At 40.6% G+C, this 13,758-nt stretch overlaps 1 protein-coding gene across 4 annotated transcripts in view; it reads right to left on the bottom strand.

The window, feature by feature from the left end:
- Nucleotides 1-1,012: 1,012 nt before the first annotated feature.
- SSBP2 (single stranded DNA binding protein 2) overlaps nt 1,013-13,758 on the bottom strand; it is a 134,923-nt gene continuing 122,177 nt past the window's right edge. For all 4 annotated transcript variants that reach the window (XM_048292227.1, XM_048292229.1, XM_048292228.1 and 1 more), the window contains one exon: nt 1,013-13,341. In XM_048292227.1, the coding sequence (XP_048148184.1) occupies nt 13,312-13,341 (30 nt within the window). In that variant the 3' untranslated portion in view covers nt 1,013-13,311. The remainder of the gene's footprint in view (nt 13,342-13,758) is intronic.

Genomic DNA, 13,758 nt, shown 5'->3' with positions numbered 1-13,758 from the left:
AGCTGCAAAGCCGCTGGAATCACAGGGGGGCAAAGAAAAATCAAAATCTGCTCACATGAAAAATCTGCAGTGTGTGGGGGGGGAACACGTGCCTGGGGTGAGGGGAAAGAGAAAGCAAGCTGGTGTTTCAAAATCACACCTCTGAGCTGTGCACAGCTCCTGGCCTTCAGGGAAGGATTTCATTCAGGGGGTGTCCTTTGGTGAACAGGGATCCAAATGAGCAGTGCCCGTGGCTTCCCCTGCTCTGGGCACTGTGTAGGCACACCTGGGCAGTGAGGCCAGGGAACTCACCCTAAACTGAGCTTTCCCAAACAATTCTCTGCCTTCACAAGCTGCATTTCTTCTGCTCTCCACCTAAAGGACATGGAAACTAAAGGAGCACAATGGACTGCAAAGGAACCACTGAAGCTGACTCCTGTAGTTTCTTACACAGTCTCCATTGGACTAATAGAGTGTTTTACAGCTTTTGGTGCTCAGGTAATACCTGCCAAGTTGTACTGTTCTCCTTTCACTGCTGGAAAAGAGGAATTAAGCTGCTGGCCCCAGTTCAGAGAGGAGATCTGTGCTTTTCAATGGTTTCCCACTTGAAAAGTACTTTCTGTGGCACAGCTTCAGCAGCACCTGTGGCATCACCACCAAGGTAGCTGGACCTAAGGCAGCCTTTGTGGAAGCACCTTTGTGCATCTTTTCCAGTTAATGAAAGACGAGCGCAGTCTTAGATGTGAATAAATCTTCTGTAAAGTAAAGCCCTTAGAGCTAGCAAGAAGTGTTCCAAAATGCATCGTTTTGGTAACACTTTAAATGCAGATGTCAGCTACTGCAGTAAATCAACTGCAGTATAGAGCTGTGCATTTCTGTAGACAGCATACTTTTTTGTTCTAGAAACAAACGTATTACTGCCTGAAGTTACAAATGTTTTATGTATGCTTCTTTCATAGTCCTAGTTATTTATGGAAAAAAGGTGTTTGATTGTGGGGTTATTTTGGGACACAGCTTGTGAAAATACAACTACTTCTTGTAAAATGAAACTTTATTCTAAAATGTATCCAAAATTGCAAGACACAAGCACCATTAAACAGATAAATAGACATATATTTATGTACAGAGAGCATCAAAACACAAAACAATTGTTAATATAATTCTTATACCATTTTAATGAGTATCCATCAATAAAACTTTACAATTTAAAGGAGACTTTTCAGTTGCAAAACAGTTGTAAAATCATATGTATAAATTATGTTTACTACAATTCCAATAACAGAGGCAAAGTAAAATACAAAAATAATAATCAATACTGCAAATTCAAATACAAACCCCAAAAGTAATGCTGCACAGGTACGTATGTACACTGGATGAATTCATGCAGCCAGGCAGTGCAACAAATTAACTGCTGAGTTTAACTTATCACAAAATGGAACCACCATGTCGGCAAACAGAAGAAAATATACTTTTGTAATAAATCATAGTGCATTTTGAAGTTAGACTTTATAAAATGATTGTTGAGTGATATACTTCTAATATTCCCCATGTGATCTGAGATCCCCCCAACTCCTTTTTTCACAAAATAAAATACAAATGACAAAAGCTAAAAACCCCACTGTAGAACAGAGTCTGATGTACTGGTACCATCTTGAATGTATTTGTTTTAGTTCTTGGTATCAGACTTGTTTGCAAGTGTCCATGTCCACAGGGACACATGTTTTTCCTTGCTACCAGAAGTAAATCTTTCACGCTCCAATGCTATCTCCATAAACTGCATCTCACACGATGCTTAGACTGCACTGGTTTGAAGAGACACAGCTGAGCCTTGAAAAAAGAACCCTTAAATCCCTATGAAGCACAGAGAGAGTAAATGCAGGATAGAGAGACGTCATTATTCCTGAAGCTCCTATCCCTAATTGCTTTAATTACATAAACAGAGATTAACATAAGAGGCTTTTATGGCTTGGGTGAAATTTCTGCTAATTTGCTGGGCAAGTGCGAAGCCCGTGTCTCTCCACAGGGCTTTGCCTTTCACAGTGCAGAGGGCTACAGATTCTTTTGGTTGGTGAAAGGAAGCCTCAGGTAAATATATAGAAAAATACCTCTGCAGTGAAAATGTGGTAAAGAAACAAAAAATCAAAACAGAACCTCTGGAAAACTGTGACTTCTTGTGTAACAAAAACATGGCTGTCACCTTTCAGGTCTGTGTTGGTTGGTATAGCATGAACACGTAGATAAAACTGGTTCTGTCAAAATTATATGAGATACAATTACACAGTCTGACACTTTTTTCCTTAAAATCTTAAGTGATAAGCACGCTCAGTGTTTTCACTAGGAAATTACTGCTAAAATGCTACATTTCGTTGCTGAAAAGACATTTATAGCAGCCTGTAAACTACGGAAGAGTTGCTCCCTGCATCCTTTGTGCTTCCAAAACCCCCTTCGAGCCATCACTAACTTCTGAGTTAATAGGAGTTTTGAGCAAAAAAGGGATGCAGAAAACCACCTGTATTGGGTAAATAATGTAGCAATTTATACAGCAGCTCTTCAGATTTTCCAACATGCAAGCACGTGTAGAGAGAAGCTAAGAGACAGCATGCACTGCAGTTTATGTCATTGTGCTTATGTCTGCTGAGGGCACTATGGCATTTTCACTCAGAAAAACAGAAATGTTAGCCCCAGAAGACTAAAAGAGCCAGCATTAATGAAGCCATCAGCTACTGGTGTAGTAAAGAACACCCCAAAAGAGGGAGGAAGTTCGTCTGCTTGTAGCGTACATATACTGAAGCTGAAGAGAATTACAAAGGCACAATACAAGCCTATATTTCTGGTAAATTATATATATTCATATATTTCTGCTCATACCACCTCAAGATAGTGAACGGTACAATAACAACTGAAGGTACAAATGTTAATTGAAAGTGAAGCTCTACAAATAAAGGACTGTTGGAGAACACAGCTCATTACTTGCTACATTTCTACTCTTCCCGGGTGGTGAGCTCATCCACCTTTCCTGCACTAGCTGACAACAACATGGTGACCCAGTGAGAACACTGGAACACTGTCAGATGACAGACAGAATGGCTTTAAGCATCTGAAAAGCTGTCAGTGAGCGGCTGCCACAACAATTTTTCCCACTGCTTTACCTTTGGCTCAGAATTCACAGAGAAACCAGGAACAGCAACTGGAAATTCACACCCATTTTCATGCAGAGTTGAGGCTGAGATAATCTATAAAGGTAGCATTTTGGTTAACTTCAGCACTCAAAAATATTGAACAGCAGAGCAGGAGTTGTACCAGCTCATCATAAGAAACAAATCTCAATTTTTCCATTCATAGCTACACAAGATGTGTATAATTTCCAACAGCAAATGACTCACAACTTAGGAAATAAAGTGAATAGATCAATACTGCTTCTGTTAAACTCATAAAAAGTGACCCCCACTTTTGTGTGATGAAGTTACAGGGCAACTGTGGAGGCGACTGCTGTCCCAGCCCAGCTCTAAGAATGCAGACACTTGATGAAAGTGAAAGGTGCAGCTACAACATTTGAGTTTTTTCTCTTGAGCTTTCCTCAGCTCGCAGCAAGAACTGGCACAACTGCTGTCAGGACTTCGTACTGGCAGGTAATGGAGGAAGGTATCAAGGGGAAATAGAGGAGGACCCTACTGGAAGCAGCTCTGCTAACCCACAGTAACGCTGCCTGCAACATCTGCTCTATTTGACATATGGGATGTTCCGTCATCTCCAAACCAGCACATTAAATCCCAACACATTTATTGCAGGTTTCCCCCAATAAAACCTATCATCAACTGCCATTACTACATGTGTTCTCACAATCCTCAGTCAGGACCTCCTAGATTTATTCCTTAAAGCTCTCTGGAAAGGAATCTGTAGCCACACCTGGAAAGTATGAACATTAATACCTTAGTTACAAGCCCACAGCTGAATTTAAAAGCTGCATATGCTGTCGCTGGTGTTGACTGATCTATGCAATGGTTTCTTCATGTGTTGCTTGCAATGAAAATCAGTGCAGGTAACGAGGAAGCCCACTTAACAAATAAAGGTGAGGATTCCTAGGCAGGGCTAATCCCTCTAGAAATGTTCCAACAAGTTGCAAGCTCAAGCTATAGCTGTTCATTAAAATCAAAGCAGAAATACAGAAAATAGCACTACAGGGCAGAAGTCTCATGTTTGAGATTGAATTCAGAAAGTCATCTGTAAGTCACTTGGATTCAGGTTCAAAGGAGCTGCATTATTCTTGCCCCTTCCAAGCTCGAATAAATACACTTTTGTGTAGAGGTGTGAGAAGCCAATTGTAAACACTTGGATTCATCCCACCTAATTCCAGCCGTTCATCAGTGGTGAGGGCAACTGATGCCATAATGCAATCTTCCAGAGGCATCTCCGCTCGTGTCCCTCCTCTGCCTTACACACAAGACCCAGGCTGGTAATTTTTAGGCAGCTGAAATTAGGGCAGGATGAATCAGGCCACAGCATGGAGCGGAAACAAGTCTGATGTGGTGGCACAGTATCACCATGACAATCCAGTCTGTCACAGCCCTGCCTGAGGTTCCAAGCCGGACACGCTTTGGGTCAGTGACCCACACCATCCGTGCCTTTGCAGCTCACAGTCTGGCAAGGAGCTTGTCACACATGAAACAGTGAGGCTTGAGTTCATGATGATCCCCCAAAGCAAGACCTGGAGCCACTTGGTCTGGGAGCGCTGCTGAGCGGCTCTTGTCCACAGGGACTGCAGCCCTCCCAAAACATCCCAGAGGCTGCCCTGGAGAGTTACACACAAGGTCTGGAGGGGTTTGCAGCTGCAGTGGTTACTCATCCTAACACAACACGCACACATGTCCATGTATTCATGGTGCTGTGGAGTTCTGCATCCCCATGCCTTGGCTACGGCATGGACTGGCTCTCTGCAGGAGCTGTTGGTAATGAGGATGAAGCACACACTGAGAAGAAATACAGCGTTCTGAAACACACATTTGTGAGATCCCCAATAGTATCAATAGTAATGATTAAGGTCAGAGGCAGTATCAAGTTTTGCATGCACTTTCTACATTAATATTTATATAGACAAGTTTCATTCTTGCTGGTTTGCAAAATTACTGAGGTTTTCTTTACTTCCAGAGACTGGAACACTGAACATTAGTTTTATTTATGATGTTGAAAGTCATTCTTTGTCTAAAATACACCTACAAATACTTGGGATTATGGGACTGGGATTGCCCTGTTATTCTCTGTAAAGGGCAGAAGTAACTGTAGAAATATTTTTTGATCTTAGAAATACAGGGAATTTATGTACAAATTGGACTGTAAGCATGAGGAACACTTATTGCAAGCTCTCAAAGTCTTACATGAAAGGGTGAAGGTGAGAAGTCATTAAGACTGCCTTGATTCTAAAGATTAGCCTAGTCATTTGATTAAACTATCAATAGAAACACAGAATTTAAAATAATCGAAGTAAGAATCCCCTTCAACTTTCTAAGCTTCTTCAGTTTTCCCATCATTGCCTTTCAGACTAGACAGGACTTGAACTTTTGATGTCAGAAACCAGCAAAGAACACAGACATTTTCAGATCTTTGTTGTATATCATAAAATACTGTAAAAAAAGAATCCAGAGTCCCAGAATTCAGGTTATTTTTCTCTCTTGGTAGAGACAGAGAGTTCAAATCTCCTTAAAACACCACCTCAGGTAAAGCCTGCAGTGGGTGGGGATGAGGACACAATCCCCAGGCAGCACTGGGCAGCCTCCTGTATGCCCTTAGAGATGGGCTTCTGTCTTGGCACTGGTGCAGTGTTTGGGGAATAAAAGAGACACCAGGTCACACATCTTTGTAAAGCAGCAGCCTGCCCAGGTGCTGTGCCTGGGGCACCCCTTTGCCGGGGGACACCTGCACAGGTGTGACACCTCTCAGGTGAGCAGGCACAGGCACCTGGGATGCCTGCTCCAATCCAACCCCAAGCTCTCAGACAAGGATACGAACTGGGTTGAAATCTCTTACATTACACTGAATATTCCTGTAAATGGCTTATAGATCTGCTGTTTGAAATAAATTCTGAAACCACTAAGCGTGCTTAACAGAGCTTCAACTCTATGTGGACAGCAAGTTCAGAGGACAGAACAAGGACTGTTGCAGTATATAATACACATGGCTGTACAGTCAAATGCCACCTGTTGCTTCAAAACAAGAATTTACAGTAGCAAGCAGTGGTGACAAAATTTCTTACACAAAACCTACAGGAATTTACAGGATATGCATGGATCACCCAGGTTATAACACCAGCAGTAGACAACACACAGAATCTTGTGCAATGTGGACAAAGTTGACAATAGTTTACCAATGCTGTCAGTAATTCACATAAATATGCTAACCCACCAGCTATCAAATCTTCCTCCTCTTCCCACCAGAACCAGATGTGTGTACACCAATCCATTAAATAGATGTGGTTTGTTTGTTGTGGTTTTAGCCAAACATGCACAAAATAGATGTACTCCAAGGGGATACTTGCAAAAAAAAAAAAACCAAAAAACCAAAAGCCTCAAAACTGGTCTCAAAGCACACACAGCAATTGTATTCACACTTCTCAAACAGCCATGACAGAGCCAAAGTTTATTGTATGGATGTTTTTTGTCCTGGAAAAATAGTAGTATAAAAATTCACTTGATTTTTAACTAATGGAAAACTCCAGCTTTACTCACACCACTCTTCCATGTCTCTAATTCCAGCCCTAATTCATTCCAGCCCTACTTTAGGAACTTGTGTTCTCTTCCTTATCCATTAATGTAAATGCAAATCAAATCAAAACTACAACATAATCAGAAAAAATAAAAGAGACTAGAAAAATGAAAATGAAAATAGCTTGTACCTGCTTTTGGATCTTATGTTTATTGACAACAATTTGGTAGCACCACTTTGCTTTCCCACTAAACCACTGGATGTGCTCCTTGCTTCTGTTACAGAGGGCTTCAGTAAATTTCTACCTCAATGAAATATATCCTGTATTTAGGATTTTACTTTCCTCCAGTCTGCACGACAAGAATCAGCTTTTCTTTCAAGCTATTTTCTATCATTGTTAGGAACCATCTCATCTAATTTGCGAGCATGTGGGATGCTAACTTTCCTGATCTGGAGCAGTGAGAACTCTTGGGATGCTGCAGTGCCACTCCTTATCTAGTGTTATGCTCTATTTCACTCTAATGAAATAAACTCTCTACGGCAGGGCTCTCGTTATAGATGTGAACAACTTCCGGCAAGTTTGTTGGGCAAAATGCTCTTTTTTTGTGCAAAGATCTGGCCCAGTACATTTAACGGGGAAGTCCAAGTGAGAGAGGGTAAAACATGAAGATTAAAACAACAGAAATAAAGCCTAAAATATCCAGTTCATCCAGCTGACAATTTGACTCCTCAAGGATCAGAGCAGTTGTTCCACAGCAATATATTTTCCCATCAAAAGCAATTACTGATGATTTCAGTATCTCTGTAACAGCCCAAACTCCTAGGTTGTACAGTCTATTTCCTAGTTCACCCAGGGCATTGAAAACACATCACCTTTCTAAATCCCCATGTTTTGTGCTGTTTCCCTACAACTGATGCTAAAAACTGCAGAATTTTCTCTTAGCAAAATTCATCCTCTTGTCTCAGCATTGTAAAATCTTAAAAGGATCCCCAGAACCTAACGGCAAGAAGAGTTGTGCAAGTTCTCAAGAGAACAGCGAGGTAGCGAACTAACACCTTGTTTCTGGTGGATAATTACCCAGTCCTGAGCCACCTGACCTGGGAACAAGCCTGCTCAACCACTCTTCTGTGACCACAGAACCCTGAATCATCCACAAGACACACTGAAAACACTCATCAGGCAAATTAAACCCCTATTTGTGAATCAGGCTTTGTACAAGGTCACACAAATCAGACGATGTCAAGCAGTACGCTTTTGGGGATGTGGAAGGAGCTTTCAACATGAAGTCCAGCTGTATTATTTATAGCAACTAGGCAGCAAATCTCTTTTTGATCTGGCTTCCCCCAAAATCATGTCTTTCAGCAAATATTTACAATGCTGAATTCAAATAAAGAAAAAATCAAGATGATTTTCTCTCTCCATTTCTTTTTCACACAAAACTGAAATAGTGGCTAGAAAGTGACCATTTCAAATTATAACTGAAAACTGCATTTATTCAATTTGAAAACATGTACCCAAGAAAACTTTTATACATTTTTATGGCAAGTTTTCCCATTACATGAGAGGTTTTCTTACACATTTTAAGCTTAAAAAAGAACAGCGACCAAACAGAAGTTTGGACTAAAACTGCAAAGCTGTTGGCTGTGTTGAGGGGAACTATGGCCGCACAATTGAAAACAAGATGGAAGAACAAAGTCACAGAAATAGTTCATGTAATAGTGAACAAAGCTCTAATAAAGTAAGAAACAGAAGAAAGCCAAATCTGTTCCGCATGTCAGTACTATTGATACATAAACATGCTCCTGCACTGGTAAAACCTGTCAAATAATGTCTGCTTAGGAAAGACTTAATTTGAGCTCTAGACTCTCCATGTTCAAGCATGGGTTTAGATTATTACAGTCCTACTTTTTTACTTTCCTGAAGGATACTACCTGTGTTCTTAGATCTGTTTAAAATTAACTATGTGCAGGCTCAATTTCAAACCAAGGTGAAGCTGTTGGCAGGATCAGAATTTTCATGTGCTGAGTAGATGATCTATTTATTTTTTCTAGATTTGGTACTGTAATTTGTTTCCAATATGTAGACACTATACAGGAGTGCAAAGCAGTATTTTAAATTATCTTTTCTCATTTTCCAGATTGAAATATCATTTCAGTAATTTCAACAGACCCTCTGTGTTTTGCTCTATATACTCAGTTTTTACATCTGCCAAATAATGTCACACCACAGGTGAGGTATGTATTTGACCCAGACTAAGGTGGAATATCCTATCCAAAAAATGACCTTGTGTGAGTGGTTTCATCAAAGTTTCAGCAGAAGTGGCACAAGCAGCAGTTTATAGGATTGTGCCAATAATATCTGAAAAGTAGAGAGAACTGCATACAGTAAAATTGAAATGTAACTAATTTATCTCTGAATTTTTACAATTGTTTTGGATCACTGAATCATGAATTGCCTCCTCAGTGTGAGATGTCAGTGTTGAAATAGCTTTTAGGGGTTTATTTGAAAGATGCACTTTGTCAGCATTCCCATCCTTAAGGCCTGAGCAAACCCAAGTGTGTCTGGGACAGGACCCACAGTTATATCACCACTTACAGTGAATTACAGAAGAAGTAAATTTACCTCTACTTTTTACATTATTAAGGTAAATTTTATGTTCTTGAAATGCAAATGTCAATTTCTGAAGAATCCAGTTCATACTTAGGCACCAGAAGAACAACATAAGAACAGCAATGGATCAGAGCTGACTAGGAACAGGGGAAAACATTTAATTAACTGATACAGAAATAGAAATCTGTGCAACAGGTATCAGTTGGAAAGTCCTTTTGAATAAAGTAATCGACACTAAATATTGTAACAGCTGGTCCCTCCTTAAATCTCATTCCAAATCAATTGCACATGCAGTATTGCATTTGTTAGCCACAGAACAGAGGAAAATTCAGTTGGTTTTAGGTAGTTGAAGAAGCTGTCCTTTGATGCATCCTTAAAGAAGCAAGCTTCCATTCACTTTTTCCCAACTGGAATTATTTAAAATAAATGATTAGCCTATATATCTCTCATTGAGTATTCCTGTTGGAAAGGACAGGAACAGCTGGATGTCCTGGGACATGGAACATTTAATCCTCCATTATGGGGAACAGGCTGACAGTTGTTACTGTCTCTGAACACGTGACCTGTTGGGTGGCTGGGGCTCTGCTACCAGAGGCCTTCCAAATAAAAAATGGAATTTTTTGGTGGGGAGGGAGTGCAACTGCAGTTTTTCCTCATTTTCCAGTAATTAAGAAAATAACTTAGCCCCTACATGCAAATATCCAGGTGTTTTGCTAATGCATGCCAGGCCACATGCTTTACCTGTGATTCGGACAGCTTCTTCCTTGCTCCAAACCCTGTTCTTGCCTACAAGACTTAGACATGGCAATAAAATCTGGGTGACGTGGAGATAAATCTGGATCTGAACACTCTTTCCATAGGTTTAAGCAGCAGGTAAGACCCTGGTTTCACTGTGAAGTTCACAAGTGAATCCAGTTTCAGCTGATTTCTACAAAGCCAGAATATTTGCAAGAGTTCTTACAGCATAAGAAATCCCTTATTCTTCATTTCTGCTGCTCTAAGATTTAATCACTTCTGCTTTTAAGAAGGCTTACTTCAACCTTGCCTGAAAGACCCATTTACAGAATCACCATCTATTTATTTCTATACTAAAGAGCAAGATCTGTCTAAAAACCTAGTGTGAGAGGATCTATCCCGCACCACTTAAAAAAATTCCTCACAGAGCTGGACAAATTCTGACATCATCAACAATACTGTTGCGTAAGGACAGAACCAAACAGCAGTTACATTGCTCCTGGTATCTGGAGCATAAGAAATGTAAGTGGGAGCAAAAACCGCTTGGGAATAGTCTTTCTTCCCATATTGATGCTCCTGATACCATGAAAATCCTACAAGGATTTGTAAGCAAAAGAAAGAAAAATGAACAAGCAAAAAGCCCTGTGCATATTAATAAAAAAATAATCCAAAGGTGTAATTTTGAAGTTGAGTGATTAGCACTTAAGATTGTTTTCTAATGGTTCAGCTGCAGAACCTGGCCTCTCCAAAGCCTGGCTGAGGCTGGGTAAAGGCTTGGACAAAGCATTAGTGACATCACCTGCTGCCTGTGAGGCTATGTGGGTATGGAAATGAGAATTGCAGGACACAGTGACTGAATTACGTGCTGAAAGGATGTTATGGTCTTGTATAAAAATGAGGATAACATTTTTGGTAATGACATCCAATCTGTGTCAGCAATTCCTTGCACAGGTTTAATGATCAGACTTCCATCCTTCCAAGGTGCCTGACAGCTCACTGACCTGGGGAATGGGCTTTGGCACTTGATGCACTCTTCCCATCTACCTTAGTCCATAAGCAGTGACATAATCTTGACTGGAACTGGGCCAGAAAAAGTCCTCGGGTCCCTGGAAGGCTACCACAGATAATAGAGGTGGCAAACACAGGCTGCAAGGACACCTGGACTCTGGGTGTACTGGGGCCACCCCAGCGGTGTTAGTGACAACAGCAAAGGGTCTGAGGAGATTACACCTGATTTTGTGTTTGTGACTCAAGCCAATAGCAGGGTCTGCCAGCATCTTTGGAGACAGCAACAAAGTGTTTTCCAAAGACAGGCAAATGAATGTGACCTTCTTAATCAATGGGAATACAGTCTACAAAACCATATAATGACTACCTAGGTTATGTTTACATCTAATCAAGTAGTTCTTAATAAAAAGTAATGCTACCAAAATCTTTGATACTTCAACATAATTTTAATCCTCTGAGATTTTCATCTTTGAATAGGCCCAACAGGAGAGTAAAGTGTTAAATCTTTTTATTTCCATATATTATATACATATAATATATGGAAAGAACGAGTTAGGAGATTGCAGTATTCCTTACACATCCCGTTACGTTCAGCTGCCATCACAAGCCCATCACATATGTTCTTTTATCACAAGTTCCTCAAAAAAAAATCCCCTTTCACGTGGACATCCCAGAACTGCTCCTCCTCTGCAAGTGGCTCTTCTAGATTTAAGTCCAAGGACAGGAATTTGCTGTTTGTCTGTGGCACGAATTTCTGCTGAGCCACTTTGTGCCTGCACTGCTGATCATCAGCCTTTGTATCACTACAAACTGAAAACTTATTTTTCTTGGGGGAGCTGAAAATCTAAGTAAATGTACCATAATCTTGGTTTCAGAGCTCTGCCTGAAGAGAAATGGGAATGCTTCCAGAAGCGTTTCCTTTAGGCCTTTTTCTGCATTCTGTCCCCAGCTTTCATACCTGTCTGTCCTCCTTATAAAAGGGCCCAGACCTTTGTTCCTCTTCTCTGCATGGCAAAAGGTAACACTCTCACAAGGCTAGTAGTCATAAAAAGTTTACTGTGGCATTTTGGCTCCAAAAAAAAAAAAAAAAAGGCTGCTGACTGGAAAGTTTTGGGGGAATTAATTCTGGCAGATATGGTAGATAACACACACCCAAGCAGCAGGATGACCTGATTTTCTAAATGGGCTTGGGATATACTGGTTATCATTAGGAACACGGATCATATTTGCTCATATTTGTTTGAGAATCACTGAAAATGGGAAACATAATTGTAAGTTGTTAGGAAATGTTTGGTGATAAGGACTCTACTGTATTTCCACTAACTACCATCCCTACAGAAGACCGTGCTAAATAGAAAACTCAATTCCAAGGGCAGGAGAAGCCCTGACATTTTATTGCTAGATTCTATAGCAATTGGAGCTCACTTACAGTAACCTTATAGTACTCTATATAAACTGAGAAGCTTGTATCAAATTCAGGCTTCCATTTAAAATAGGTATTGCAGATATTAGGCTTCAGTTAAAGAAGAAAAATAACCTTCAGTGCTTATTTTTTTTCTCTTAAAGGCAAAGTATCAAAAAAAATCCCCAAACTAGGTGGAAGTTATTAAATTTCTCCAAAAAATTAAGATGAGCTTTCTTCTATTTCTTGAGACAGTACAACTCATGATTCACAGGGTAGCTGGTATCAAACAAAAGTTAATGAAAGCTCGTCTAAGCAATTTTATTCCTATCCATAATGGCAGACACTAACAAAATCAAAAGAATTTATCCTTTGAGTTCAACTTAAAAAATAACTTATAAAGCAGTGATATATGCAACATAAAACAGTTCAGGAGGGGAGAGGGAAAGCAAATTTTAATAATTAAAATGTAAACGTGAAAAAAAAAAAAAGAAATGGAATAAAAGTCCCTACTTCTGATTGCTACGTAAGATGTCATGTGATACTATTTTACAATGTCCTGGGGTCTGTGTGTGTGTGTGTGCGCTTTGTGTCACACACACACACCCCACGCCGACCCACACATGTACACACACAGACAGGCGCTTGCAGCTCCACCTCGGGCACTTCTCTCATGCCACTCTTTACAGTTGTCTCAAGCATGTTTGGGACCCACTTTTTGACAAAACGGGGGAGATGGTAGGAAAAAAAAACAGGTGGGTCTGATTGTGTCTGAGATCCTTTAGTTAAACTGTACACTGGGACGAATCATTTTCTTCTGCGGTAGCTCTCGGGAGAGGGCCAACTCACTGTGGTCTTCACGGCAACACTTGTGAACAGGTCACACACTCATTGTCATGCTAGGGGAGTACTGGAAAAGAGGAATCCACATTTTAACAAACATTTACTCCCCCACCCCAGGTAGCTACATCCACGCCTGGACCGCAGCAATGGGTTCAGGGCTCCTTCAGCTCCCTCCTGAATTCCTGCTGGAGCCTCTGCTGGGGCTGTAGTTCAGTTTGTGTCCTCAGAACTTCTGTTGTGCTTCTCTCATGCAAAAATATGGCTACTGCTGACAAAGGCAACTCCTAAGGGCTGTTTTGGTGTTACCTAGGTGCTGTGATGAGCCAATACCTTACTGAGGCTTTCCACACCCTTTCCTGGCCAATGCTGGCTACTGGGGAATTTACCTGGGCAGGTGCCTAGTCTCAGGTAGACTGGCTGCACTCATGCGTAGCTGAACCACAGGAAGATTTTGGAGAATTTTTTTATTACTTTATGGGAAGAA

The sequence above is a fragment of the Corvus hawaiiensis genome, chromosome Z, assembly GCF_020740725.1.
Source record: "Corvus hawaiiensis isolate bCorHaw1 chromosome Z, bCorHaw1.pri.cur, whole genome shotgun sequence".
In the NCBI taxonomy this organism is placed as follows: domain Eukaryota; kingdom Metazoa; phylum Chordata; class Aves; order Passeriformes; family Corvidae; genus Corvus; species Corvus hawaiiensis.
The sequence above is the reverse complement of the archived record's forward strand: the minus strand, read 5'-3'. Positions and strand labels throughout refer to the sequence as shown.